This window comes from Moschus berezovskii, chromosome 15 (genome assembly GCF_049115385.1).
Source record: "Moschus berezovskii isolate FMDL1 chromosome 15, NW_MosBer_1.0, whole genome shotgun sequence".
Taxonomy (NCBI): Eukaryota; Metazoa; Chordata; class Mammalia; order Artiodactyla; family Moschidae; genus Moschus; species Moschus berezovskii.
In genome coordinates, this window is record NC_142474.1 from 24,049,932 (window position 1) to 24,077,303 (window position 27,372).

The window sequence follows — 27,372 nt, forward strand, 5'->3', positions numbered from 1 at the left end:
TGTGCCAAACCTATGACATAGGTGCTAATAATTCCCATTTTGTGGAAGAGGAAACAGAGGCACATAGCAATCAAGTGACTTTCCCAAGGTCACATGGCTTATAACAGGTGGCTCACCCTCCCAGCTGTTCCCCTTCTAACACCATCCAGCTGGGTGCTGCAGAACCATTGTCGACATAAAAAACATTCATAATCTAAAAGTTAAAGAGTTATGTTTTATTCAGCAGGAATTTTTAGGACTTCAAGTCTGAGAGGCAGCACCTCAAGTAACCCTGAGAGAACTGCTCCGAGGAGGTTAGGGGAGGAGCTAGGATATAGGAGTTTTGCCACAAAGGGCAGGTAGTGAAAGCATCAATAGATTACTGTTAATGGAAGAAAACCAGAAACTGCAAGTTAAGCAATTCAGCACTTTTCTATGTATTTAGCAAGAGTCTGGGCTCACTGAAGTCATCCCTCTGATATGCACCTCAGCTATCTGGGGCCAGTATCCTGTGTTTTCATACCCTGAGTTTCCTCAGGGCTCACTGGCTCAAGTCGGACACCTGCAATGGCTGGTGGCTATGATATCCTTTGTTTATTGATATGGCAGAAAATAGTTCATTTCTCACAGTCATCTCTCAAGAGCTAAAACGAGATCTGAGAAGCTAGAATTGCAGGCACTGTGACAGAGTTGGGGTGGGCTGTGCTTTGTATTTCCACGTCCCCTGGGAGGCCCGTGCCATTCCCCACCTTTCCTGAGAGGAGTCTGTGTTGTCCACGAAAGTACTCAGGCTCTGCCTCCCTGCTCTCTAACACTGGCTCTGTGACCTTGGGCACACACCTTGCCTCGAGGTGTCCCAGTTTTCAGGAGTTAGTAATGAGGGCGGGGCCTTATGACGGATCACGTCCCTTCAGCTGGTTTAGGCGGAGCACTGCAGGTTGCAGAAGTCAGCGGATGAGAAGAGCCTCAACACGTTGACCAGCGGGAACATGACAACCGCTCCCAGGAGCGAGCCCAGCTGCACCGTCGCCCCGCACCACAAGAGGGCGCTGCGGCTGTGGTCGCGCAGTATCACACCCAGCATCACCTTGACGTAGCTCAGACAGCCAGTGAACAGCACCCAAGAAACCACCTGCAGAGACAGGTTGGGAGAGATGCTGAGTGAAGGTGACTTTAGGGTGAACCCCAGGGGCAAAGGGCGCTTCTAGGGTGACCTAACATGGCTAAGAGAACCCCATGGAATAGCCTCTAAGTTCAAGGAGAGCTAATGGGGCCCCCTGAGTTGACCTCCCCAAGGATAAAGGAGAACCCAATGGCTTTCTGTCCCCCATGATCAAGTCAGGACTTCCCTGGTAGCTCAGCTGGTAAAGAATCCACCTGCAATGCAAGAGAATCCAGTTCGATTCCTGGGTAGGGAAGATCCCTTAGAGAAGGGATAGGCTAACCACTCCAGTATTCTTGGGCTTCCCTGGTGGGTCAGACAGTAAAAGAATCCACCTGAAACATGGGAGGCCTGGGTTTGATCTTGGGGTTGGGAAGATCCCCTGGAGGAGGGCGTGGCAACTCAAAGTTGCCTGAAGAATTCCCATGGACAGGGAAGCCTGGCGTGCTACAGTCCATGGAGTCACAAAGAGTCAGACACAGCTGAGCCCCAGCACACTAAGCACAGCACAGCATGATCAAGTCAGGGGCAACTGGGAGAAGGCTACTGCTGACATACACATAGTGGAGAATGTGGCATTCATGGGAGAGTCTGAACTGTCACCTTGGACCAGCCAGCTAACCTGAAGCCTCTATTCCCCAATGAGAGCATCCCTCCTCCTCCCCACACCCACCTTGGGCTTCCTGAGCAAGTAACCACAAAGCACTTGGTCAACAGAAGGAGCTATACTCTGGGTCTCCTAGGTCTTGGCTAGGTAGGGTTGGGAGGGGGATAGCGCCACAGTCCAGACACTCACGATGAGGACTTCTCCGCCCCAGTGGCCCTGCATGAGGGGGCAGGGGCTCATCACAGCCATGGCCATGTTGTAGGCTCCGAAGCTGGTCCCAAGCACTGCAAGGACGCCCAGGAATGGCAGAGACCTAGGACAGAGTTGGGGGGTGGTGGGGCGTGATTGGAGGAGGTGAGAAGCCTGAACATTTGCCCCTACTCCCCCATCCAGCCCGAGCTCCAGGGGGCCACATGGAGTGGTCAGCTTCTCCAGGTTTAGAGGTTAGACCCATGTGGAAACTTCCAGGCTACCCAGTTCAAGTGTATCAGTGAGGTTCCTGAGGTCAAGACTGGCACAAGTCATCCTGAGTATTAACAGCAGAGCCCAACATCCCAGTGGGAGTAACAGAACAGATTCTAGGGCTACACAAGCCTGGTTCAAGTCCCAGTTCCTCCTGCAAGACTGGGCCCTAAGCCTCAGTTTCTTCACCTGTGAAATGAGTCTTATGTGGCTGGGAGAATGCAGGGGAGCAGAGTGTGTAGGGCCTGGCCCTGGTTGTGGGCCTACCTGATACCATCTGTTGCTATTTCCTTCTGCAACACCTCCCACCCACTGCAGGAAGCTGGGCAGATGAATGGCAGGCTTGGATCATGGCACTGTGACTGTAGGGTGTGCTGTGCAACCTCGGGTGACCCTTCCTTCCTCCAGCCTCTGCTCCCTGGTCCACAAGGTGAGATTTGCATGATCTGGGGGCCCTGGTAGCCAGCTCAGAGGCATTGGTGGCCTTCCATGTAGCCCTCGGTCTGACCACTGAGGACACCATCCTTCATTTGAGCCTTTTCCCTGGGATCTCCCCAACCACACTGACAGATTAGAGTGGAAGGCTGCCTACCTCTAAGGACACTTTCTGTCCCAGGATTCTTGGATTCTGGGACTCTCAGATTCTATATTTCTAACATTCTGGGCATCTCAGAGTCCACAGATCTGCAGCCTCTGGTCTGTTCCCTCAGAGATCTCCAGCTTTGCTCCACAGTTTTCAAACCCAAGGGAGAAAACTCAGCTTTCTGGAGACTGACATCAGTCTAGCTCTCCCATCCTCATGATCTCTCCCTTCCCCGGCAGGGGGTGGGGGTGGGGTGGGGAGGACTAGGGGAGGTGGGGATGGGCAGGGCTGAGAGGCAGTAAGGACAGGCAGGGCAGAGGAGCAGGTGGGAGGCAAGGGGCACCTAAAATTTCATGACCCCAAGGTGGGTGTTTCTCCTGTGGGGGTCTGAAGCTCCTGCATCGGAACCACTTAGGTTGCTTAGTAAAATTTGAAACCCCAGGCCTCGATCTAGGCTGACTCAATTTGCGTTTTATCAATTTGCCCAGCCATTCTTCTAGAATTACAGCTGTAAGAGGGCCAGCGTGGGCCGGAGGCAGGAGGGCAGAACTCAAATCCTGGGACTTAGACCAGAGCAAACACGTTCTCTGAGCCTCAGGGTTTCTATTTGTAAGTAGGAGCCTGTCTTCCTGCCTGCCTGTTTCTCTTCATGGGCCAGTGGTGGTGAATGCAGACCTGGCGTGCGCCGGGCATTCATTGCTCTAAAAGCTTTACAAAATTAGCCCCCAGCAACCTGAGAAGAGCTATTATTCTCCCCATTTTCCAGATTAGATTCCTGAGGCACAGAGAGGTATCCATTATCACAGAGCTAGCAAAGGGCAGAGCCAGGACTTGAACCCAGGCAGCTGAGCCCCAGACACCGTGTTCTTAACCATCCCACCTCCAGCCTGATAGGTAAGCGCGGTGGATTCTGGGTTCTGACACGAAGTGCACCCCCAACCCGAGCTCTCCAGGACCAGGTGAGGGCAGACCTGTTAGGCAGAAAAACGGAGAGGAAGCAGGCGAGCGGGTTGGCCATGGAGCTGAGGGTGGCAGACAGGTGGTAGGCCACAGGCCCGTAGGACAGGCAGGAGTAGGTCTGCACCGAGGGCAGCACGCCGTTGGTGAGCGCGCTCATAAAGGCCACCAGGAGGTAGATGAAAGTCAGGCGGGCCGGGTGCTGGGGGGCCGTCTTCTCCTCCAGAGGGTCCTGGGCCTTGCCGCTGTCCTCTGAGGGACCCGGGTCCTTCCCTTCCTGCGGCCGGATGGAGTAGAGGGTGACCTGAGAGGTGAGGAGGTCCTCTACGGAGGCTTCCCAGCGCTTGGGTTGACGCTGGAGGAAAAAGAAGGCGACGAAGCAGCAGGCCATCATGAAGGAGAGCAGGAGGAAGAAGACCAAGGGCGAGAAGTTGGCGGGCAGGTAACGGCTTTCCAGGTGGGTCACGGAGGGAGCTGTCCCAGCGAGCTCAGACACCAAAGTGCTGCTGGCTCCCTGGGAAAGACAAAACAAGGGCCAGTCAGATCAAAACTGCAGGTTTGTGGCAACCCTGTGTCGAGCAAGTCTATTGGTGCTTTTCCAACAGTATTTGCTCACTCACTTCCTGCCTCTGGGTCACATTTTGGTAATTCTTGAATTATTTCAAGCCCTCCACTACCAAAAAGATTATCACTCACTGAAGGCTCAGATGATAGTTGACATTTTTTTTTGGCTGCCCCACACAGCTTGTGGGCTCTTCATTGCCTAACCAGGGATTGAACCCAGATTTCCTAAAGTGGAAGCTGAGTTCTAAGCTCTGGATCACCAGGAAATTCCTAGATGGTTAGCACTTTTTTAGTGATAAAATACTTTAAAATTTTGGTATGTACATTGTTTTTTTAGACACAGTGCTATTATACACTTAAGAGACGACATATAGCGTAAACGTAACTTTTATAGGCACACAAAAAATTTGTGTGACTTTTTTATTGAGATATCTGCTTTATTGTGGTGGTCTGGAACCAAATCTGCAATTGTCTCCGAGGTCTGTGTGTATACAATAAATACTAGGCATTATCATTATTATGTAAGTGATGGATAATATACGCACAGCTACTATGGTGAGGATAATATATGCTCACACTGACTCACTGGGCAGCAGCATTGGGTCTGTATCAGCTTGTGTGTGTCTTCTGACAGTGCCAGTGCTGTCCCCACTTTACAGAGCACGGAGGTGTCAGGACAGAAGCTACAGCTCCACCCACTCAATGCCCTCCGGGGCTGGCAACCGAAAATATGCATATTCAGAGATGGGGCTGGCTTGAGACAGAAGAACAGACCTACCCAAAGGCGCCCTGTGGCAACTGTTTTCAAGAGATATCATGCATCTAGATTTATGTGAAATTTCAAAACATTTGAATGTTATTAACTAATTCAAACTCTCAAAAAAAATTTTTTTTGCCTGTCATGGCAGCCCAGGCCACTGGTTTGCAACCATTGTTGCACTGCTGTGGTTTGGATAATATCAGACGTATATATTGTCCCATATCTAGTGAGAAAGTTTGATGCTGTAAACATGTGGGGTAACTTCTAAACGTTTATCAACGTCTAAAGTCTGTGGTTCTCAGCCTTGGTTGTACATTAGTGGCACCTGGGGAATTTTCAATAAAGACAGGTTCACAATCCCTTATCTGCAACTCTAAAATCCAAAAGGCTCTGAAAGTTAGAATGTTTTCGTGACTTCGTTGACAGCAACATTTGAACTGGATCTGAAGCTATTTATAGCCCTCATCTGCCTATGGGGCATGAATGCCCCGGGCTGTGGGGATCACTGTGCCCATTGCCGTGTCGCAGGCCCTGTCTTAGACGTGGGGTAAGTGTGTTCTACGATCTGAAACTCCAGATTTCAAAACAGACCCACTGCAAGGATTTCAGAGGAGCCCCACCCTAGATATACATGTATCTCAGCAGAGCCCCCAGGTGATCGAGTGCTGTCGGGTCAAGACAGCACCCAACATCTAGGAAACACCAGCCCTTGGTAAGATTTTGCTTGTGACCAAGGACAGAGCTGCAACGACCCTGAGAGATGCCAGGTACCTGTGGGCTGTCCACGTTCCTGGTGGTCTCGGGGCTCAGGGTGGTGGCTGATATCTCCGTGACGTTGACGCAGGTGCTGAGACCCGAGCCCTGGGCAAGAGCCACCAGTGCGGGCAGGAGGCCGCTGAGTCCTTCGCCCACAAAGAGGGTGGTGAGGTAGTAGGTGGGCAGCCTGCTCATGAAGGGCAGGAAGGTGACAGAGGAGGTGCAGTCCACCAGGGCCAGGAAGAAGGTGAGGACTAGGAAGGCGATGCTGTGGCGGCTACCCAGCACCCAGGAAGTGACGTTCCAGAGGAAGGCGAAGAGGGTGCAGGCGATGGTGCCGACCCCCAGTACGGTGAAGACAACGGCCACCTCAGAGAGGCAGCCAGGCCGGAAGTGATGGAGCAGGGTGACCAGCAAGGGGCCAATGTTGGCCAGCTGGATGATCACTGTGAGGTAGGAGGGCAGATACCAGCCCTCCGGTAGCTCTGTCACCAGCAGGGGCAGCTCCACCCAAAGCCCGTTGATGGCCACCCAGGAGCCCATTCCGAACGTGCAGACCAGCAGGTGTATCAGGAAGGCCATGGTGACGTCTGTCCTGGCCGGAGGCAGCTCCCTCCCCAGATCAGCCTGCAATGCATTTGTTAGAGAAGAATATCAGGTGAGCGATGTCAGCAAAAGACTGTGCTTCTGGGCCCAGGGTTTTCTCTTAGTATTCCCCTCTCCATGAACACGTTGGCTTTTTATTAGCAGAAAACATGGACAAATCCCTTTATAACTAACCTTTCAGCAGGGAAAGCTTTCCTAATCATGACTCCTAAATCCAGAGTCCACAAAAGAAAAATTTGGTACTAAAAGAGGAAACAGACAGAACAGGCTCCATCTTGAAAGCAGGACTTCATCTTGGGCCAGACTGTGGACTTTGAGCTATATGCCCAGTATCTATGGAAACGACAAACCAACTGGAAAACCAGACTCCCCTGGATGGAAGAGCCCCAGAGCTCGTTTCTAGACTCTCCCTCACCTAAAAGAATACCCTAATTGTTTGTGTAACCAAATAGAATCATAAATTCTATTATGCTTATTGGGGTATGACCATAGGCCTATTGATAATTGTCCACTGTTAACTACCTAGGCCTAAGGCATATGAATCACGGGTTAGCTTTGATTGTATCTTTCTTTTCCTTTGTTCAGACTAGTTTCAGAGAATTTGGGGACGTGGGTTTGGGCACGTACACTTAGGGTATATAAGGTTCTCACAAAAACTGATTGGGGTCCTTGGCTAAGAGGAGACTCTGCCTTGGGCCCGCCGGTGTAATAAACTGCACTCCACTATCTGCATTGTCCTTCTGAGTGAGTTTGTTTCCCAGAACGCGTGTCTACAAAATACATTCTACTGCATAAATATTCCGTTCCGTTCCGTTGCTCAGTCGTGTCCGACTCTTTGAGACCCCGTGGACTATAGCCTACCAGGCTTCTCCGTCCATGGGATTCTCCAGGCAAGAATACTGGAGTGGGTTACCGTTTCCTTCTCCATAAATATTAGAACATACAAAAGCAAGCAAATAAAACAGCCTCTGCAAAAAATGACAAAAAAATACCAACAAGAAGATCAAAAGACAGATGATATCCTGGGGGAAAATACTGCAATGTAAAGCACAGACAAAATGTTCATCTTCCTAATATGTCAAGAGTTTTTACAGATTAAGAACAAAAAGACCCAGTAGAGAAGTCGACATCGGTTATGTCCCCTTCATTCACTATGGGAAACGTCAATCAACTATGACTCCATTTCTCACTGTGAAATAACTCATTTCCAAAGCCATGAGTTATACACAAGGTTACTGTTTCTTGCAGTCTTATTGATAACAGAGAAACATAAGAGAAAACCTTTGTGCCATTCACAGAAGAGGGGCTAGTGGAAGGGATGATGGCCTGTTGGAATAGCATGCACCTGTTAGAGAGAGAGGGAGGTGGGAGAGCTCACCGGCAGATGGATGGTGACAGGCCTCAAGGCTGAGTTGCTAAGTGAACAACGTCAAGGTAGGTGGACAGTGTATGGTCTTTTGGACTTAGGGGAAGGGGAGGAAGAATATGTTCTCTTTGTATTTGCACAAAGCAAACTTTGAAGGACACGTAGAAACTGCTGGGATGTTTGCAGCATCTCAGTGTAGATCTTTTGATATAATTTTGATTTGTGAACCACGTAAACACAGCACACTGTCTGTTACAAAAATATGGTTATCTGATATAAAATTCCAGTTTGGAGCTCTTCTTCTCAAATTATAGAGCTCCATCTCTGGACAGGCCCTTGGAGACCACCTGACTGTAGCCTTCTAGAGCCATGCTGTGATCTGTTTAAGTGAAGTGAAGCGAAAGTCGCTCAGTTGTGTCTGACTCTTTGCAACCCCATGGACTATACAGTTCATGGGATTCTCCAGGCCAGAAAACTGGAGTGGGTAGCTGTTCCCTTCTCCAGGGGATCTTCCCAACCCAGGGATCGAACCCAGGTCTCCTGCATTGTAGGCAGATTCTTCACCAACTGAGCCACTAGGGAAGCCCAAGAATACTGGAGTGGGTAGCCTATCCCATTTTATTACCTTCCCAATAACCTGTGTCACACCACCTGTGCTGTTACCCCCAGTCTGCGAGAAAACATTGGGGAGGGTTTGTCACCAGAAAAAGAAATCAGCATCTCACAACATAAGAGCAGTGAGTTTCAGCTTATTCAGGGACCCTATGAAGGAAAGCTATGACCAACGTGGACAGCATATTAAAAAGCAGAGATACCATTTTGCCAGCAAAGGTCCATCTAGTCAAAGCTATGGTTTTCCAGTAGTCATGTATGCATATTAGAGTTGGACCATAAAGGAGGCTGAACACCGAACAATTGATGCTTTCGAATTGTGGTGTTGGAGAAGACTCTTGAGAGTCCCTTGGACAGCAAGGAGATTAAACCAGTCAATCTTAAAGGAAATCAGTCCTGAATATTCATTAGAAGGACTGATGCTAAGCTGAAGCTCCAGTACTTTGGCCGCCTGATGCAAAAAGCTAACTCATTGGAAAAGACCCTGATGCTAGGAAAGACTGAAGGCAGGAGGAAAAGGGGCGACAGAGGATGAGATTGCTAAATGGCATCAATGACTCAATGGACTTGAATTTGAGCAAACTCTGGGAGATGGTGAAGGACTGGGAAGCCTGGCATGCTGCAGTCCATGGAGTCACAGAATCGGAACGACTGAGCGACTGAACAATAGCAATGTGAGGATTGTAGCCTGGGAGACAGCCTCTGAGGTCTGAGGAACTGCTCCAAAGAGGTAAGGGAGGAGCCAGGATACATATGAAATTGTTGTTGGGAGTTATATGTGGTCATATATAAGTCTGCTGCTGCTAAGTCGCATCAGTCATGTCTGACTCTGTGCAACCCCATAGACGGCAGCCCACCACACTCCCCCGTCCCTGGGATTCTCCAGGCAAGAACACTGGAGTGGGCTGCCATTTCCTTCTCCAATGCATGAAAGTGAAAAGTGAAAGTGAAGTCGCTCAGTCGTGTCCAACTCTTAGCGACCCCATGGACTTCAGCCTACCAGGCTCCTCCGTCCATGGGATTCTCCAGACAAGAGTACTGGAGTGGGGTGCCATTGCCTTCTCCGATATATAAGTCTAGGTAAAAGATTAATGCCAGTCACACAGCCACATACACAGACACAAACTCAGCTAGCTCAGGTTAATGATTTTAGTGCTTTTCAGTGTAAGGGAAGATACAGGATGTCTGGGTTACTGGAATTATTCCTTTGGTTTGCATCTTAACTGTCTGGGGCCTGTATATCTGGAACAGAATGCTTCATGCTGAATGCTTTTCCATCCTCAATTCCCCTCAGGAAGCACTGACAGTCAACTGCTGTGGGTTCCAACTTAATCCTTATAGAGCTGGGATGTCAGGAAACATTCTTTGTTCACAGATTAGAGTGAGTGACTGGAGGTAGCTGCCTGAACTTGAACCCAGGTCTGTCTCTTAGCTAACTGAATGATTTGGGGTGACTGAGTTTGCCTCCCTCTACCTCATTTTCCCCCTCTGTAAATCAACCTCATGGTTTGTAATGAGATGCAACATTAAGGAGTATATGTTCTCTTAACAGTACCTGGCGCATAGAAAGCGCTCACTAAGGGTTTGCTGTTATAGTTATTATTTTTTTCTAATTTGCATGAAAATTAACATATGAATATTAAAATTACTAAAGGAAAAAAGAAAGTTCCCCTGGAGGTACTGCCTGAAATCACTGCTGGCACAGGTACCATTTTGGAGAGAAATGTTGACAGGTCCAATCACATCCTTTTCACAGATGGGGAGTGGGGTGGGGTCTGTGGGGGTGAAGGGCCTCTCCGGAGGCTGGTGATGCAGAGGCTGGGTCCTCTGCAGCAGATGGCTCCACCCACCTCTCCCCAGGACCCTGATCTCTCGGTTCTGCTCAACTCACAGGGTCAGCCTTTAACTCCTTGTCTCTCATCTAGAGCATGCCAGGGCAGCCCCTGTGGGGTGGAAGTTCCTCTCCAGGTTCCCATACTTACTTACAGCTGACTCTTCAACCCCAGACTCCCTTCCTCTGAAACCCAGTCCTCTCTGGGAGGTGGAATGCAGCCAGACCGGCTTTCAGTCCCATTTCACCACCTCCTGTCTGGGGGCCTTAGGCGAGTCACTAAAGCTCTGTTTCCTCACCAGCAAGCTGGCCCCACTGACAGCCCAGGTCAAGCCCTGGCTCTGGGCGTGCTCAGAGGACCCACAGGGAGAGGGCACACTTCTGTCTTAGCCTGGCTGGGGCACCATCTTCGCACCCATCTGCATCTCAACTTTCTGCAGGACTCTGCCCCTCAGGAAACCTCCACTGGCTGCCAGCCCCAGGCCCCAGGCCCCTCCGTTCAGGGTTCTCCGGGAGTGGGTGTGTCCTGGGACATTTGCCAGGGAGACTGAAAGCCCTGGAGGGCAGGGGCTGCTATGGAATCTCGCATTCCGACAGTAGTGGAAGAGCCTTTACAGATGACCTAGCTCCAGTTTGTGAACTGGTAACTCACTGGCTGCAGGCAAGCAGCAGATGTATTATTTTGATGTGGGGCGAGTCGTAAATAATTAGTTACTGACGTCTGCAAGTCAGGAAGGATTTGGCATACAAAACTCAGGATTTCTGGCTTCTCTGGAATATTCTGGAAGACAACACCAGGTCAGCATGCCTACATGGCAACAATCACCCTTGGCCCTCTTTATCATCTGAGCCACCAAGGAAGCCCAACCCTTGGCTCTCTTTAACTTAGGGCACCCACCTGGGACCCTCCAAGCCCGGTACACAGCAAACCCTGATCAAGCCTAGCCCTCATTTTTGAGAGCAAGATGTGGCTTGCCCTGGATCCCATCCTAGTAGGGGATAAGGTGTGGGCTGGGATCCAACCTTGGGCCTCTCTCAGATCTGGACTCAGGTCACTGATTCCAGCCACCTTACTGCTCTTTCTGCACTAGTGTCTAGATGCAGAAGTCTGGGCTCAAATCCCAGCTTCAACCTTGCACTAATTGGCTTAACTTCTGGTGTCTGATTTCTCTTGCACAAAATGGGAGGCTCCCAGTACCAACATCAGAGTTGTTATGACCATGAAACTTGCAAAATGCTCACATGATGCTTGATACATCGTAGGTGCTCAATACATGTTAATGATCATGATTACCATTTCAAAAAATGTGGCAATTGCATTTAAAAACAGTTATCCTGAACACTTCCTGATACCACAATACACGTCATTCCTGATGGCAGAAATTGGTCATCACTTCCCCCTAAACAATCAACAAGCAGGGATTTTTAGTCACCTGCTTTGTGCCCAGTGCTGTGAGGGATGCAAGCAGAAAAGACACAGGGGCTATCCCCAGAGAAAAGTGTGAGGAAGAGGTGGGTGGGCGGCAGGACCCAGATGCATCATGGGCCAAAGCAGAGGCAAGAGCTGTAGGTAGAGGGGAGGGAGCGGTGGCTGGGGCTGGATGGAAAGGCAAGGTTCCCACCCTACACTGGCCAAGGCAGGTAACTCACTGGCTGCAAAACAGAGGCAGTCTTGCCCCAGAGGATCAGTGGAGTGGAGGAGGAAAAAGACCTCTTTCAAAAGCCAGCAGTTCATTGTAGCTTCTCGGCAGCTCACTGTACTGTCCAAGAAGACCCAGAAATAGGTGCTGGCTGCTCACTCCCACCTGAGACCAGAACTTGTTATAAAGCAGGCAGAATCTCATTGAAAAAAAGCTGACCCACATCAGCTCAGGTAGAGTTCTGCCTAGGATGAGTGAAACACTTTGGAAGGAAAGAAAAGATGGAACACTGATATTCCAAGGCCAAGGCTACTAGCTGCTTCCCACCAGCCACTCTTCCTTCTTTTATTATTACCAAGACTAGATTTTTATTTGGACAAATGGCCACTAAGCTAAAGGACTACATTTTCCAGCTTCCTTTGTAGCTGGACATGGCTGTTGAATTAAGACCAGGCCAATGAGGTTGTAGGGGCTTCCCTTGTAGCTCAGTTGGTAAAGAATCTGCCTGCAGTGCAGGAGACCCGGGTTCGATCCCTGGGTTGGGAAGATCCCCTGGAGAAGGAAATGGCAACCCACTCCAGTATTCTTGCCTGGAGAATATCATGGACAGAGGAGCCTGCTGGGTTGCAGTCCAGTATTCTTGCCTGGAGAATCTCATGGACAGAAGAGCCTGCTGGGTTGCAGTCCATGGGGTCCCAAAGAGCTGGGCACCACTGAACGACTAACAGTAACAGTAACACTAATGAGGGTGTAAGAGACTTTGATGCTAAAGCTGAGACTCCAGTACTTTGGCCACCTCATGCGACGAGTTGATTCACTGGAAAAGAGTCTGATGCTGGGAGGGATTGGAGGTGGGAGGAGATGGGGAAGACAGAGAATGAGATGGCTGGATGGCATCACCAACTCGATGGACATGAGTTTGAGTGAACTCCTGGGGTGGGTGATAGACAGGGAGGCCTGGCGTGCTGATTCATGGGTCACAAGGAGTCGGACAGACTGAGCGACTGAACTGAACTGAACTGAAGAGATTTTGAAAAAAATCTCCTTAAAAGGAATGTGCTCTTTTGTTCCTCCTTCTTCCTGCTGCCTGGAATTTAGATGTGATAACCAGAATGCCAGCAGCCATGATTGCACAAATGGGAGATGGCGTTGGGCTAGATGGAGACTAAGGGAATGTGCTTTTTTATTCTTCCTTCATCCTGCTGTCTGGAACTTAGATGTGGTAACCAGAATGCCAGCAGCCATTTTGCACAAATGGGAGATGGCGTTGGGGCTAGGCGGAGACTAGACCCCCCTTTCAAGCATAGAACTGCCATACCAACCCTGCTTTGCCCCCTGATGGACTATTTTGCTTGTTTTGTTTTGTTTTTTAACTTTTATTTTGTATTGGGATATAGCTGATTAACAATGTTTTGATAGTTTCAGGTGAATAGTGAAGGCATTCGCCCATACCATTTTGCTTGTTTAATGTTGTTATCAATAAGCTTCTACATTGTTTAAGCCACTTTTTTTTTTCTTATAAATAGCAAAACACTGGCTAATTGGGCAGAGATGTATGTTTAAGAATGTACACTGACCAGTGATGGTGAGCAAAAACTAATGAGTACACTGATCTCATTTACTATTAATGCCCTGACTCAGAAACTCAGGTCCTGCCTCAGTTAGGAACTGATCAAAAACCAAAATCAAACGAAATGAGTTGTTGAGACACACCTTAAAGAGATACCAAAAGGAACAGGTTAGGAGCAAATGTGGGGCGAAGGTCTTCCAGAAAAAATGCAGGGAAAGAGCAAGAGACGTGGAGGGAGGGAGCGGTAGCTCTCACGATGGAAACTGATGGCAAAAATCAGAAGTGTGGACTGAGACGCAGAGTCATTTTATGTTGATAAAGACTGATTCATAATGGAGTCAAAACAGCAGTGAATATCCGTATTCTGAATAACTTTCTCCAAAAGCCTCAGACATGCTAGGAGAGATGGACAGAAGAATAGTAAGTGGTGGGGTTTTGACTCACTGTTTCAGGCCTTGAGAGCAGCAGAAGGTATAAAATAAGCAAGGATATAGAGGAGGCAATAAGTGGTATGCTTATTAAGGAGGAATAAGTAAATAATTAAAGGGAGGAGGGGAATTGGCAGAAGATGGTTACCTTTTATCACCTGAACAGCTATAAAACCATGAGGTCAGCAAGCTGGCCAGTTACACATTTACAAATAAGTAGTTTTCCTACATAGAACCAGTAAGAACATAAGATAGGGTAGTCATTTGGGAAAAATAAATAAAGCTGAGTCTCTTTCTTATCTCTTACCCAGTCCCCGCCCCATCAAAAGAAAATCAATTTCAGCTGGATCAAATGTTTAAATATTTTTTAAATTAAAAAACTCATAAAAATACTCCAAAGAACATATACACAGAAGGTACAGCTTGTGCAAAGGTCCTGGGGCAGGCATGAGCCTACGCCAGTGTGGCTGAAACAGTGGGCTTAATGGGGAGCAGAGGGCAGACCGGGGAGGTAAGGAGCCTGAATTTTATTTACGTGCAATGGGTCCCATGCACTGAGAGCCCCAATCCCCATGGTCCACAGAGATGAGTTCTCTGGGTCCTGAGGCAGTTACAACTGCAGCTGTATAGTTTGAGGGAAGTGATTTGGTTCTGAAAGTCTCTCTTTATTTGGAAAATGTCACAGTGGTGTTATGGCCCAGCATGATGCATCTCCTTTTTGGCTCCCCTGCCTTGGCTTATTCCCAGCCAGCTACACTAAGTGCCATGCGCTCCTGGAGGCATCAGTGGCAGTGGATGGTGGATGTCCTGGACAGAGGTACCTGCCAATGCAGAGGCCGGGTGGCTTCAGAGATCTCAGGAGTGGCTCAAAGAGGGCTGGGGACACTGTTTAACAGTGCACGTCTCTGTTATCTGTTTTACAGTGGCTTTGCAGTTCTCGTTCACTCATTTACCCGGTATTCACTGGATACTTGCTCTGTGCTGGACACAGTCTCTGCTCTCAGGAAAGTGTGGGATGAAACAGTCACTAAGCAAAGTAGGAACATGGAGCTAGTCAGCTGGTGATAAGGGCTGTGGGGGGAAGGAGCTGTCGGGGGAGCAGGCAGTCGGGGAGGGCAGCTGTCAGAGGGAACCTGAAGGAAGCCTGGGACTGAGCCATGTCAGGGGAAGGAGCAGTGCGGGGAGGGGACAGCAAGTGCAAAGGCCCTGGGGTGGGGCTTCACTTGTCCTGTCCCAGCCAGAAACAGGTCTTGGTGTAGAAAGAACAGCAGGGAGGCCGGTGTAGCTATCGCAGTTCCCATGGGGAGGAACTGGCAAGGTCACGTGGGGCCCTGTAGGCAAGAGTTTGGAGGTTACTCTGAGTCAAAAATCTCTACTGCTGGGCCAGCTCTAATTTCATTTTAAACAGAATCATGCTGGCTGTTGTGAGGAGAGTAATGGGAAACCAGGGTGGAATCAGGGATGAAACCTGTTAACCCCTTAGAAAACTGGTGCAGTTATCAAGGGGGAAAAGATAAAAACAGTGACAACAGTAGCAACTGCAGCAATGGCCGCATTTCTTACTGCTTGTCTCGCCAGGCCAGTGTGAAGCACTTCACACACGCTATCCATCACATCCTCTCAACAGTCCTGGAATAAGCGTGATAATTGTCGCCATTTAATATAATAGGTGAAGAAACTGAGGCTCAGAGAGGGAAAGTCATTTGCTGAGGGCACACAGCTGGCCATCTGGGAGCTGAGGTTTGAGCCCAGGTGTATCTGTGGACCCAGCCCTCTCAAGCAGCCTGAGCAGGGCCCTGGAGGGGAGGGGGTTAGAAAGCAGCTTCAGGGGCCAAGCTGAGCAGGATTCCTTTCCACTCACCTCCAGCCTCCCCAAGCACTTGGGCTGGAAAAGGGAGAGAAATGTGATCCAGGCGCTGGAGAAGTGGGGAGAGACTCCAAACACATCTGTTTCCCAGGCCTGTGGGTGACTGTGGGAGACCAGAAGCCTAAAGCTTTGAATGAGACCCTTGAAATTCTCCTACAGCAGGTAGGCAAACAGACAGCGAAGCCAGAAGGACGCCTCTTTCCTTCAGATTCTTGCATGAAAAGCTGTGTCCCGGGCCCAAGAGAGTGAAGGGAGTGAGGGTGAGGGGCCACCACACCATCAGTGTGTGGGCTGGTCCATCTCCTCCCCCACTGGCAGGAAGGGCTTTGTCCAGCCTTGACCATCAGAGCCCAGGCCTCTAAGCTTGCACTGACCTGCTCTCTGCTTTCTTCTTAATGGCCTCACCGGGCATCAGCTCAGGGACGGGAGTTTATCTGTGTTTATCTGCCGCTTTCTCCCATGCGAGCCTGGCCCTGTCCTCTCTCCCAGTGTCCGGATGGCCACCCAGTTTGCAAAAGGCCAGGTCCCCCAACCGAGCCTGCTTCAGCCGTGGGGGTTAAGTCAGCGAGGGCGGCTCGGACAGTGCCAGCTGACAGCATGGGCACTGGCCACACACCTCACCCAGACAAGGGTCTGAGTCAATATTACCCCAGGTTCCAGACTCCTAATAAGACTAGAGGGGTGAGGATGTGGTCCGGGCAGGAGTGAGATGGTGTTGAATGAACAGAACAGGGAGACAGAGATGGTTAAAAAAGAAACCCTAGAGGAAGAGGTGGAGGGAAAAAGAGACACAGGGGGGAAGAAAGACTCAAAAGCTAGAAGCAGAAGGAGGCAGAGAGAAAGAAAGAGGCAGGGCGAAAGGAAGGACTGCAGCCAGCAGGAGGTGGAGGCTGGGGAGAGGCCCATGCATGTCCTGGAGGCCTGGCCCGGGTCAGCCACCACCCTGGCGCCCCATGGCCACGTGCATCCAGAGGCCTTCACTTGTCCTCTCCACCGGCTCCCCTGAGCCTCATCCCGTCTCGGCATTCCTGTCTCACAGGCGTGGGGGAACGCGGCCCAGGGAGGAAGCAGTGCTTGCTTGCGCCCCGTCCGCCCCCTGCTCAGCCAGGCTTGTGCTTACCGGCTGTGCGTTGTCAAGCCAGCTGCTCGTGCTCTCTGCGTCTTGGTATCTCCAAAGGGTCTAAAGATGCCCGGGCTTTTAGGGCTTTACTCCAGGGAGGAAGCGAGAAGATAATGGGAGCGCAGCCAGCCAATGTGGACCATGAGTTCCCTTCCTCCCTCACCCCTCTCCCAAGGCCTGGAAGGGCTTCAAGCCTCCCACAGGGCTGACCTTGGCTGGGTTTCCCTCCCCTCAGTACCCATCCCAACCTCCGGTCCCGGTGCCAGGCAGGGGAGACTCCGGCCCCCACCTGGCAGGAGCAGCTGTCTAGATGTCCCAGTGATGTGGAGATGCAGCCGGGCAGAGGTCTGCAGGGGCCCACTCGTTTGGCCTGGGGAGGGGGGTGTCTGGAGTCCAACCAGCCGGCTCAAGTTGCCCCAACTCCAACCGGACCAACTCCAACAGGGGAGGAGGCCCTTCTTCCCTCCTATCCCTTGGCCTCTGAGCCAGCAGCTGAAATTAGGAGAAAGGCCGGGGGCACCCGCTGTCCCCAGACTGGTGCCCCCACCTCGGTGCCCAGTGATCCTTGCCAGTGACTAGCCCCTGGTACTTGCTGCTCTGCCCTTAGCAGACCTGAGCTGCCTGCCCGACTCTGCCGGCTTACCTGCTGCTCCTGTTCTCAGGCGGCTCTGCATGGGAGGGGCCAGAGGCAGCCGGGTTAGTATTAACCTGTCCCCGCCCCAAGGAGGGAGGAAGGCGGGGGATGGTGGGTGGGGCTCACCAAGAGCCTACTGTGTGTTTGGAACCTGCCCAGCAGCCAATTCTGATGAGTCAATTTAATAATAAAAGGCTCACATTAGCCAGAGTTTTGACCCCAGAAGACAAAAGACCTGCCCAAACATTGGCTCTGGCCCCACCTTAGGGTCAACTGTGGTGCTGGAGAAGACTCTTTGAGAGTCCCTTGGACAGCAAGGAGATCAAACCAGTCAATACTAGAGGAAATCAACCCTGAAATTTCTTTGGAAGGACTGATGCTGCATCTGAATCTCCAATACTTTGGCCACCTGATGTGAAGAGCCGACTTATTGGAAAAGACCCTGATGCTGGGAAAGATTGAAGCAGGAGGAGAAGAGGGCGACAGAGGATGAGGTGGTTGGATGGCATCATCGATTCAATGGACATGAACTTGGGCAAACTCCAGAAGATGGTGAAGAACAGAGAAGCCCGGCGTGCTGCAGTCCATAGGGTCGCAAAGTGTCGGACACGACTGAGAGATTGACTGAACAACAAATTCCCTACAAGCGGGAATAGCACTCCCTGAAGCAGAAATTCTTGGTTCAAATACCAGTGCTTAAGGATGACACCTGGAAAGTAGGGATAATAATAGTGTACTCCTCGTGGAACAGAAGTCCTAACAGCTAGGGTGTGCTGAGAGGACTCTGTGCCGGGCCCTGAGCTTGACATGGGTTAATATGTTTAATCTCCACCACAGGCTTTTAAGGAGATATGACTACTCTCCCTCTACAGATAAGGCAACAGAAGCCCAGAGAGGTCAAGAGTCTGGCCGAGCCGGGATCTGATGCCCACTGACAAATGCTACTCTGATAAATAGTAGGAGTGCTGTGCTGCGCTTAGTCGCTCAGTCATGTCCAACTCTTTGTGACCCCATGGATTGTAGCCTGCCAGGCTCCTCTGTCCATGGGGATTCTCCAGGCAAGAATACTGGAGTGGGTTGCCATGCCCTCCTCCAGGAGAATCTTCCCAACCCAGGGACTGAACCCAGGTCTCCCGCATTGTGGGCAGATTCTTTTACCGTCTGACCCACCAGGGAAGCCCAAGAATACTGGAGTGGGTAGCCTATCCCTTCCTGAAGCCCAAGAATACTGGAGTGGGTAGTCTATCCCTTCTCTGGGGGATCTTCCTGACCTAGGAATTGAACTGGAGTCTCCTGCATTGCAGGCAGATTCTTTACCCACTGAGCTACCAGGAAAGCCTAGTAATAGTTCACATCCAGTTAAATCTTTCAGTAACCCGAAGCAGGGGGTACTTTTACTCCCTATGTTGTAGATGGAGAAATTGATTCTCAAAGAGGTTAAGTGACTCACTCAAGGCCAGTAAGTGCAGAGTCAGGATTCGAGCCCAGAAGCAAACTGGCCCAGTGCGAAATAAATCTCACAGGGCCTGGCACCTAGTAACTGCTCACTGCGTGAAGACTTCTACAAATAATTCTGGCTTGCTTTCTGCCTTATTCAGCAATTGCTTGGGGTGGGAGGCGAGCAGACCCCAGGGGAAGAGACTGGACCCTTCTCTCAGCTGGCAGGTGCTCAGGAAGTGTTCAACACAACTCTGGGTTTCAGAGACACAAGAATTTGGTCCCTGGAGGAGCCTGAAATGCCTGTCCTCCTTCCCAGTGATCGCCCCTCCTTACTCCCTGCAAGTTCTGTCTTAGGTGTGACTCAGTCATCTCACAGGTGCTCTTCATGTAACTTTTAATTTTAATTTAAAAATACATCTTTATTATCAACCTTCAAAGACTGCCTTGTGGCTCACCAAATGAGGACCAGGCTTCATGTTTATGTCCTTTTTCAGCTGGACTAAGTGATGGAGAACTCATCACTCTCATCACTAAGTGATGAGAACTCCATCACTTGCTGTTTCTTATCTGTAGCCTTTGCTACTTACAACCAGAACTGCTCACCGTTCTCTGAATAGTCACGGTACATCTAAGTCACCAACATTCCCCTACTGTCCTTCTATCAGAATATCCTTTCTGGGAATTCCCTGGTGATCCAGTAATTAGGACTCTATTTCACTGCTTAGGGCTCAGGTTCAGTCCCTGGTTGGGGAACTAAGGCCCTACAAGTCGTGTAGGGCAGCAAACAACAACAAAACAAAAAAAAAATTCTGTCTCATCTTTTTCAGGCACAATCCTATCCATATTTCAAAGCCAATCTCAAATACTACCTCCTCCAAAGAAATTTTCTTGACACCTGTGTCTAACAGAACCAGTATACATACACTGGGAACTTAAATATTCATTGTATATGTGAAGTAATGAACTCCAACCAAAATGTTCTCCCCTTCCTTGTCATCTCCAGATAATTTTTATAGCCTTTGTTGTTTAAATGATAGACTTTAATTAATTAAAGTGTTTTTTAGCCATCTTAAGTTTACGGGAAAATATTCTTTACATAATGGAACACATTATCAACATTATTCTGAAGCTCGCTCTTTTGGATTAATCTCTCTTAGAGATCTTTCTATATCCCCAGTATTCAGACCTTCATTCATTGGTTTCATTCATTTAACAAATTATTAAGTGTCAGTTGTATGCCAGGCACTGTGAGAGATGCTTGGGATATAAAATTGAACAAAATAGACAAAGCCGTTGTCCTTGGAGAGCTGGTTTTCCTTCTGATGGAGCAAGATGGACAGTAAGGAATAAGGGAATCATTCAGTATGTTAGAGGATACGCTCTGTAGAAAAAAGAGAGCAGATGAGGGAAGGTGGAGTGGGAAAGGACCCAGCACAGGGCAGGCTGCAGAGTGCCGGGCGCCTGTAGAGCCACTTCAAGGGAGTCTCAGGCCATGGAACTGGCAGGACTTAGAGGTGTACCATTACTCAAAAGCACCGGGATGAATTTAGCTAGCCCCATTGCTTGTTGCCTATCATTTACCATCAAGAACAGCGCTGTAACAAACACTGTGGCAATCTGTCTTTCTGCGCATGTGTGAAATATCTGTAGACTCAATCCCTGGCTACTAACTACAACATACTTGAGAGCAATCACCCAGTTGCTCTCCAAGGATGCTGTGCCAGGACCATGAACCCCCTGCAAAGCGCAGCCCCGGGTGATCTCAAACAGGTAGACTCTTCTGGCAGGCCAGGAGGTCGCTCACATTCCGCCGGGAGAGTTTCCAGGGAAGACTTCAGCTGATTCACGGCGGATCGCCCAGAGTTTCACTCGTAGTTTCTTTCCGGGTGGACGTTGCTTTCCGGACGGGTTGATGGGCAAATGGATAGGGGTTGAAGGCGCCGCTGCCGTTACTCAGAAAAGCCACGAGGGGGCGCAGGAAGCCCCAGACTCCAGAGATGTACCTTGTAAAGGGCATCTTGAGGTTTAGGATCTTCTCACTGGCGGGTGTGTGCGTGTGTGTGCGTTGTTGGGTGGTGGGGGCTTAAATGCCATGGTGAGAAAAAGGTGGGTGATGGGAAGAAGCAGAAAGATCAGAGGAAAAGGAAATGCAGGAGGAAAAGTTTAGGGGAAGAGGCCTCCAAGGGTGTCTTAGGGATTTGTTTTCTCCCGGTTCAGCCGACCAGGTGCAGACCTTATAAAAATGAATGCTATCTCATAGCCCTGAATTGAACTCAGGAGTGCAGAACAGACTGGAGAAAAAGTCATAGGATAAATATGTACAGTATGATCATTCCATTTGTGTTTTTTATATATGTATATACTGTGCTCAATCATTCAGTCATGTCTGACTCTTTGTGACCCCACGAACTATAGCCCACCAGGCTCCTCTGTCCATGGGGATTCTCCAGGCAAGAATACTGGAGTGGGTTGCCATGCCCAACCCAGGGACTTAACCCTGGTCTCCCACATTGCAGGCAGATTCTTTACTGTCTGAGCCACCAGGGAAGCCTATCCCTTCTCCAGGGAATCTTCCAGGTCCAGGAATTGAACTGGGGTATCCTGCATTGCAATCAGATTCTTTACCAGCTGAGCTACCAGGGAAGCCGATATGTGTATATATATATATATATATATATATATATATTCCCCACAAATAAAAGCTACATATTTTTAGGGCTGTGTGTGTGTTTACCACATATGTAGCCATAGGAAAAAATCTGGAAAGATAAATTTTAAATTGACAATAGTGAGGACTTCCTCGGTGGTCCAGGGGTTAAGGCTCAACCTTCCAATGCAGGAGGCTTGGGTTCAATCCCTGGTAGGCAAGCTAAGGTCCCATATGCCAAAGGAGCAACCAAAAATTTAAAAACATAATAAAATAAAAAAAAAATAAATTGACAATAGGAGTTATCTTTGGGATTGCGTGTATGTGTGTAGAGGGTGTCAAGGAATAGGAAGGGGAATGGGAAATGATCAAAGAGGACTTTCAGAGTTAATGGAAATATTTTTACTTTTCTAGGAATCTGTAACCCTGTTAGCTGTGAACCTAAAATTAAAAATTACTTAAAAAAAAGAAACATCCAATGCCATCTTAGTGGTGCAGCAATAGAGGTCTTCCACACAGCTCAGGGGAGGTGAGCGCCTCCTGCACTCTGCTGAGAGTGTCCCTAGGGCTTTCTTTCCTCTCCTTGGCTCTGTCCTGTGTGTGGAGCAATGACAGCTCAAGGCGGGCCGGAAGTTAAAGGTGGGGGGAATTTTGACACCATCTGAATGGGGTGAAGATAGGGGAGCATATCCTCTGCTCAAGTTGGAAGAATTGAGCTGGAATGGGAACAATGCAGGAGACTTAAGAGATGCAGGTTCAATCCCTGGAGGAGGGCATGGCAACCCACTCCAGTGTTCTTGCCTGGAGAATCCTACGGACAGAGGAGCCTGGTGGGCTGCAGCCCATGGGACCAAAAGGACTTGGCCATGGCTGAAGCGACATAGCACGCACGTGGCCAATGGGTCACTGCAGACTGACCTCTACTGGACACCCTGGTGCAGGATTTCGGGAGTGAAGGGAGGTGGAAATTCCAGCCCAGGTGGGATAGAGATTTTTCCATCCAGCCAAGCAGGGAAGATGTGGACTAATTTGGAATGTATGAAGCTGAGGCAGCATGACGCCTCCTAAGAATGTAGTAATGCCAAGGATGGATTCCCTGCATCTAGGGAGGCTGCGGGGAATTTCGTGCAATACCCACTTGGAAAACAACACGGAGATGAGACCTCGACCATAGGTGGACGTCAGCATCTTCATCTGTAAAATGGGTGAAGGGTGGAAATCTGGCCACGCTATACCTTCCACTGTCTCTGATTTTTTTTTTTTCCTAGTCAGTGATATTCCAGGGGTCATACTCAATGAAGGGGCGACAGAGGATGAGATGGTTGGATGGCATCATTGACTCAATGGAGATGAGTTTGAACAAACTCTGGGAGAGAGTGGAGAGTAGGGAAACCTGGCGTGCTGCAGTCCATGGGGTCAAGAGTAGAACACGACTGAGTGACTGAACAAGGGCAAATCTTTATGGCCCTCAACCTGCAGATTTGCAGTTCCAATCATCAGCCACCAGAGATCGCCTTCTGACAGATTTGGGGAAAAAACAAACCAAAACAAAACCAGCCTGATCTGATGGGGAACCTGAGACTGGGGGTCTCTTTCCTCACTTTATCTGCTCTTTCACGTGACTGCTGACTTGCACCAGGGGTACAGCAAGGAACAGAGTCTCTGAAATGAAGCTGCTCTCTCCCCTCTCGGCTCCTGTTTTTTTTCCACACCCCACATCCGATCTCTTAGAAGATCTTGCGGGATACAGTCTGGCCACTCTGTACCTCCCACTGCCACCATTCCGTCTGGCCTCCTTTGTGTCCTGTTTGGGCTTCTGCAGTCGTCCCTTCCCTGGCCACCCTACCTCAGCTGCTCCCGCCCTTCACATCATGACTCAGAACCCTCCCCGCCTGGCTCTGGCCCCGTTCCTCCTTGTGGGCCTGCCACGTGCGGTCCTGCCCCCCATCACACCGAGCTTGGCCTCCTCCCTGCCCTCACTCTCCACTCCAGCCACACTGGCCTCCCTGCTGTCGCTCACTCGGCAAACTCTGCCTAGGGCCTTTGCCCTTGCTGTTCCCTCAACCCGGGGCTCTTTCCTTAGGCAACCCCAGGCCCCTTCCTCCCTCATTCAGGTCCCTGCTCAATCCCAGCCTTCAGAGCTGACCCCTTGTTAAGACAGCCTGGTCGCCATGCCTGTCTCCCTCCACACACTGCCCCCGTTTTCCTCACTGTGCCCTTGATGCCAGGTTACATCCTATCCTCTTACGTATCTTGCCTGGCGTCTGACTCCCACCAGCCTTAACTTGACCAGGGTGGGGACCGTGTCTGATTTGTTCCTGGCTGAGGCCCTGGTATCTAGTTTGAGCCTGACACACAGATAAGCTCAGGAAATATCTGTTGACTGTGAAAGAGGAGACCTTGAGGAGGGACAGCTGGGGCCCAGAGTAAGAGTGACCTTCGGGTCCCTGTGTGAGTGACAGGTGAAGGGGAACCTGGCTGCTGCTGCTGGAGGCAGGATCCTCTCCTGTCAGGGGGGCACTGAGCCCTCACCTTCACCCCCTCACACGTCTGGGGTCCTGTCCCCTCCCCCACCCATGACCCTGACTGGCTAGGGGTCAGAGGTCGGCTTCTGACCCTTTCTGTGCCCACAGACCGTCTCTCCACCTCTTCCTCTGCCAGACTATGTCCTGGGTCCTTTAGGAAAAGCCAGGGTCAGGCCTGGGTCTCAGTTTCCCCGTCTGCCCAGTGAGGTGGACAGTGAGAGGAAGGGGCCCAGGCCCAGGTCCCAGGGTGGGGGATGGTCTGGTGTGAAGGGGCTGTGCCCCCGCCCCTCCCCCACCCCAGGCACCAGCAGACTGGCTGCGGGCTCCGGGGACAGTAAAGCTGTTGGCTTCCTGCCTGGCCCCAAACCTGAGAGCAGATGTCCCAGGGACAGTCAGGGAGGGGATAGTCAGTGGTGAGGCCCACGGAGCTGCTCAGAGAACCAGAAGCCAGCCCTGAGGGGAGAATCAGGGGGTTCCGGGGAAGGAGGGCCAAGCTTCCCAGATACAGGGCTGGCTTTCCTCAACCCAGAATGTTCTTCCCACCTTATCCCGGCTTCCTTCACTCTCACGGCATGTTCAGTTTTGGCTATACCCAGGATCTGCCATGATGATTGTTTCTTAACAATTTTTTTTCTCAAAGTCAACCAGAAAAGATTGCATTAGAATAATTTTAGGCACAGAGAAAAATACAGAATGACATTATGAACTACATACCCAATACCCAGATTTAACACAGGCATTTTCCATATTTGCTTCACCTATTTCTTCTTGAAATATCTTAATGTGAATTGTAGATATCCTCTGTCCCCAAATACTTTAGTTTGCATCTCCAAAAAGTAAGGCCATTTCTAGGATCACCGTTGCACTTCATAATATTCATAGTACTCTGATGTCTAATATTTAGTCCACAACTGACTTCCCTGGTTATCCCGAAAATGTGTGTTACAGTTGACCATGGACTTCTTGTAAGAAGAAACTTCTTGATACACGAAATGAAAAGCAAGTATATTCTGTCATAAATGGAATGTGCCTCCAGAAATGGGGACGATGCTTCTGGAAATGGAGACAGTGTTTCAGGCCGATGCGGTGGCTAGGCTGCACCAGAGGCCTGCTCTCTGCTTGTTACATTGGCGTTTAGAGGGCACTGGCGTTAAACACAGAGCAGCAGAGAGGACTCACTCACTGATGCAAGGAGACCTGAAAAGGACTCAGAAAGGGAATCAGCCTTTCCAGGTTGAGATCAGAGTTACTGAATGTGGGACGGGCCTGAGGAGCTCAAGTTGAAAGCTGAAAAGTCCTGCGCCAGGCCCTTGGGTGGAGGGTCTTGGGTGTTAAGTTTCCACAAAGACTCTGTTTCTGGGGCCACGACCTTCCAGTTTGAGAGGGGGCCTTATGCCCCCCCACTGCACTCTGGCCTGGCTCTGCCATCTGGGGTTGGGATGCTAAGAGGACAAAAGCCACTCACTCTCAGAATACTTTTCCCCTGAAAAATCCCATCTGTCAGGCCCTGACCCTCCAGGCTCACAGGCGGCTGGGTGGGGGAGGGGATAGGCCCCAGCCCGGAGAAGGCCCCCCTCCCAGCCTCCACCGTCTGTCCCGGTCAGCACGGGGGTCCTCATGCTTCTGCTGCCTGCTCAGTGGGACCCAGGCCAGTAACCTCCACTTTCTGGGCCTTGGTTTCCCCATGTGTCAAGTGCAGAGGTGGGATGGGATGGAGTATCATTTGCCACAGTCAGAAAAATATTGGGGGAAAAAATAATGGAATAGGAACAAAACAATGCTATTACATTCCAGTCTGTGCTGTGTGCTAAGTCACTTCAGTCGTGTCCAGCTGTTTGCAACCCCACGGACTGTAGCCCATCAGGCTCCTCTGTCCATGGAGCTCTCCAGGCAAGAATGCTGGAGTGGGTTGCCATGCCCTCCTCCAGGGGATCTTCCCGACCTGAGATCGAACCTGCGTCTCTCGTGTCTCCTGCAGCGGCAGGCGGATTCTTATCTACTGTGCCACTAGGGAAGTCCGCATCTAGGAGTTCAGACTGAGGAGAGTCTAAGGATTTGATGACCTCAGGATTTTAAAATTCTGGGATTTTCAGGTTTAAAACGTGTCCCACCTTCTGAAACCTGAAGGATTGGGGAGTGCTGAGCTGGTGGGGCTCACCCGGGGCCAAATCCAGCCTGACCCTCAGGCTTTTTCTGTTCCCGCCTCTGCTCCCCTCAGCGGCTGGCCTGTCCCTAACCTCTGAAGACTGTTGGATGCCCTCACTGTTCATGTTGGCACCTGGCACAGCTGGCTTCCTGGCTCCAGGGCCCAAGTGCGCGTGATCCCTGCCAGGATTTGTGAAGATCTATCAGGAGCCGCTGTGGTTGTGCTGTATGATCTCTAGATATCATCGTTAGCATGTGCTAAGTCGCCTCAGTCCTGTCTGACTGAGCCCTCCAGGCTCCTCTGACCACGGGGATTCTCCAGACAAGAATACTGGAGCGCCTTGCCATGCCCTCCTCCAGGGGAATCTTCCAAACCCAGGGATAGAACCCAGGTCTCCCGCATTGCAGGCAGATTGTTAACTGTCTGAACTACCATTAGAATAGCACAGTTTTATTGAGCTTGGCTCTGGCCAGGGTTTTGCTGGCATTTTCTTGGGTACTTAGGGTAACACCTTACAATGTAGGTGAAATTATTCTTCTGGTTATAGATGTTCAGTTCAGTTCAGTTCAGTCGCTCAGTCGTGTCCGACTCTCCGCGACCCCATGAATCACAGCACGCCAGGCCTCCCTGTCCATCACCAACTCCTGGAGCTCACTCAAACTCATGTCCACAGAGCCGGTGATGCCATCCAGCCATCTCATTCTCGGTCGTCCCCTTCTTCTCCCGCCCCCAACCTTTCCCAGCATCAGAGTCTTTTCCAGTGAGTCAGCTCGTCGCATGAGGTGGCCAAAGTATTGCAGTTTCAGCTTCAGCATCAGTCCCTCCAATGAACACCCAGGATTGATCTCCTTTAGAATGGACTGGTTGGATCTCCTTGCAGTACAAGGGACTCTCAAGAGTCTTCTCCAACACCACAGTTCAAAAGCATCAATTCTTCGGCGATCAGCTTTCTTCACAGTCCAACTCTCACAGAGGAAACTGAAAATTCAGACTTTAAGGAACTTCCCCAACCCAGGCAGCTGGCTGGTGGTAGAACTGGATTTGAAACCTTGACTGGTTGATCCCAGAGTTCCCAATCTTGATGTTAAACTGCTACATTTTAATCGTTAA

General features: G+C 50.2%; 1 protein-coding gene across 6 annotated transcripts; it reads right to left on the reverse strand.

The window, feature by feature from the left end:
• Positions 1–187: 187 nt before the first annotated feature.
• On the reverse strand, positions 188–17,533 carry SLC52A3 (solute carrier family 52 member 3). Of its 6 annotated transcripts, XM_055434734.2 has the most exons (7): positions 17,514–17,533; positions 17,160–17,362; positions 16,871–16,954; positions 5,846–6,457; positions 3,765–4,264; positions 1,938–2,061; positions 188–1,111 (listed from the first exon to the last, which is right to left on the reverse strand). In XM_055434734.2, the coding sequence occupies exons 4-7, from the start codon at positions 6,410–6,412 to the stop codon at positions 899–901; spliced, it is 1,404 nt and encodes a 467-aa protein (XP_055290709.2). In that variant the 5' UTR covers positions 6,413–6,457; positions 16,871–16,954; positions 17,160–17,362; positions 17,514–17,533; the 3' UTR covers positions 188–898. The 6 variants fall into 6 exon arrangements, with proteins under 6 accessions (XP_055290709.2, XP_055290718.2, XP_055290744.2 ...); XM_055434743.2 differs by lacking the exon at positions 17,160–17,362 and having other exon boundaries at positions 17,514–17,532; XM_055434769.2 differs by lacking the exon at positions 17,514–17,533 and having other exon boundaries at positions 17,119–17,501.
• Between the last annotated feature and the right edge of the window lie 9,839 nt (positions 17,534–27,372).

What these genes read in the sequence shown, in the direction of transcription:
- SLC52A3 (XM_055434734.2), bottom strand. Translation starts at nt 6,412, where the DNA reads ATGGCCTTCCTGATACACCTGCTGGTCTGCACGTTCGGAATGGGCTCC. An exon ending in GGAACGTGGACAGCCCACAG is followed by an intron (nt 4,265 to 5,845) that starts GTACCTGGCATC and finishes TGTCTTTCCCAG; the next exon opens with GGAGCCAGCAGCACTTTGGT. An exon ending in GGGGCGGAGAAGTCCTCATC is followed by an intron (nt 1,112 to 1,937) that starts GTGAGTGTCTGG and finishes CTGTCTCTGCAG; the next exon opens with GTGGTTTCTTGGGTGCTGTT.